This window comes from Chiloscyllium punctatum, chromosome 19, assembly GCF_047496795.1.
Source record: "Chiloscyllium punctatum isolate Juve2018m chromosome 19, sChiPun1.3, whole genome shotgun sequence".
NCBI lineage: Eukaryota > Metazoa > Chordata > Chondrichthyes > Orectolobiformes > Hemiscylliidae > Chiloscyllium > Chiloscyllium punctatum.
In genome coordinates, this window is record NC_092757.1 from 93,171,494 (window position 1) to 93,173,993 (window position 2,500).

Here is a 2,500-nt window from a genome sequence, read left to right on the forward strand (position 1 = left end):
TCTCCCCGGATCACTCAGAGACTGCTTCCTTGCTCTATTTCTGATGAGTGTTTGTGGGATCCTGCTGGGTGTGGGTTGAGCCTGCTGTTTCGCTGCATTTAATTGGCTGTCAAGCAATTGTCGAGTGTGGTGAAGATGCGGGCGGTGCCAGCTGAATGCACGTGTTGATGTGGTTTTGTTTCTGTCTCCCTGCAGAGTGTCCGGATCAGTTTTGGGGTCCGGACTGTCGGAATGTGTGTGCGTGCCACCGGAACGGGAGGTGTGAAGCCAGGACGGGGAGGTGCCTGTGTTACCGTGGTTACTGGGGCCCACGGTGCAGCCGGAAGTGTGACTGTCTCCATGGCCAGTGTGATAGCAGTACCGGGAGCTGCCAGTGTGAGGCAGGCTGGTGGGGGCATGACTGCAGCAAACTGTGTCGCTGTGAGACAGGGAAGTCAGTGTGTGACCCACAGACAGGGAGGTGCCTCTGCTCCCCTGGGTACTGGGGCACACGGTGTAACCTGCTGTGTTACTGTCACCGCTCGGCATGTGGCCAGCTAACCGGGGTGTGTGAGTGTACCGCGGGCTGGTGGGGGCCTCTGTGTCAACGACGCTGTGCTTGTCTACATGGATTCTGTAACTCCACCAACGGGCACTGTGTGTGCCAGCCCGGCTACCACGGCACAACCTGCAACCAGCCCTGTCTCACCGGCCGCTATGGAGAGAGCTGCAGCAAGAGGTAGGAGCAAACACCCCCCTCCCCCACCCCGCACCCCCCCCACCCTGCACCACCCCCCACCCCCACCCCGCACCACCCCCTCACCCCCCCACCCCGCACCCTGCCCAAACCCCACCCTCACCCCCCCACCCCGCACCCTGCCCAAACCCCACCCCTCACCCCCAACCCCACACCAACCCCACACCCTGCCCAAACCCCACCCCTCACCCCCCCACCCCGTACCCAGCCCAAACCCCACCCCTCACCCCCCCACCCCGTACCCAGCCCAAACCCCACCCCTCACCACCCCACCCCGTACCCAGCCCAAACCCCACCCCTCACCCCCAACCCCGCACCAACCCCCACCCTGCCCAAACCCCACCCCTCATCCCCCACCCAGCCCAAACCCCACCCCTCACCCCCCACCCCACACCCTGCCCAAACCCCACCCCTCATCCCCCACCCCGCACCAACCCCTACCCAGCCCAAACCCCACCCCCACCCCGCACCCTGCCCAAACCCCACCCCTCACCCCCCCCCACCCCGCACCCAGCCCAAACCCCACCCCTCACCCCCCAACCCGCGACAACCCCCACCCTGCCCAAACCCCAGACCCACCCCTGCCCAAACCTCACTCGTTACCCCCCACCCCTCACCCCCACCGCGCACCAACCCCCACCCTGCCCAAACCCCACCCCCACCCTCACCCTGCTCAAACCTCACCCCTCACCCCCCACCCTGCACCAACCCCCACCCAGCCCAAACCCCACCTCTCACCCCTCACCCCCCACCCAGCCCAAACCCCACCTCTCACCCCTCACCCCCCACCCAGCCCAAACCCCACCCCTCACCCCCCACCCCGCACCAACCCTCAGCCTGCTCAAACCCCACCCCTCACCCCCACCCCATACCAACCCCCACCCAGCCCAAACCCCACCCCCACCCTCACCCTGCTCAAACCTCACCCCTCACCCCCCACCCCGCACCAACCCCCACCCTGCCCAACCCACCCCTCACCCACCACCCCGCACCACCCCCCACCCCTCACCCCCCACCCTGCACCAACCCCCACCCTGCCCAACCCCACCCCTTACCCCCTACCCCACATCACCCGCCACCCCTCACCCCCAACCCTGCACCACCCCCAACCCTCACCCCGCACCCCTCATTCCGCACCACCCCTCACCCTACACCAACTCCACCCCTCACCCCACACCCCCTCACCACCCACCCCGCACCATCCCCCACCCCTCACCCCAACCCTGCACCCCCCTCACCCCTCATTCCGCACCACCCCTCATCCTGCACCAACGCCACCCCTCACCCCACACCCCTCACCCCGCACCAACCCCACCCCACACCCCTCACCCTGCACCACCCCCCACCCCTCACCCTGCACCAACCCCCACCCCTCACCCCACACCAACCCCACCCCTCACCCCACACCCCTCACCCTGCACCAACCCCACCCCACACCCCTCACCCTGCACCACCCCCACCCCTTACCCCGCACCAACCCCCACCCACCCCTCACCCCACACTCTCCACCCCTCACCCCGCACCATGCACCAACCCCACCCACCACCCACTGCCCTCCCCAGGGATTGCACAGGGACTGGGGAGCAATCCAGGTATTTATATACCTGCTCACACTCAAGCATTCCCCCCCGCCCACACACACTGCCGCTCAGACTCACACCTGTTCACACTAACCCGCTCACACTCACACTCACCTGCTTACACTCTCATGCACCCTCTCGCACACACACGGTCTCACACACACCTGCTCAGGCTCACACACAC

General features: G+C 66.8%; 1 protein-coding gene across 1 annotated transcript in view; it reads left to right on the plus strand.

Moving 5' to 3' along the window:
* scarf1 (scavenger receptor class F, member 1) overlaps nucleotides 1-2,500 on the plus strand; it is a 242,439-nt gene that overhangs the window by 25,367 nt on the left and 214,572 nt on the right. The window contains exon 5 of the mRNA XM_072590091.1: nucleotides 196-718. Within this exon, the coding sequence (XP_072446192.1) occupies nucleotides 196-718 (523 nt within the window). The remainder of the gene's footprint in view (nucleotides 1-195; nucleotides 719-2,500) is intronic.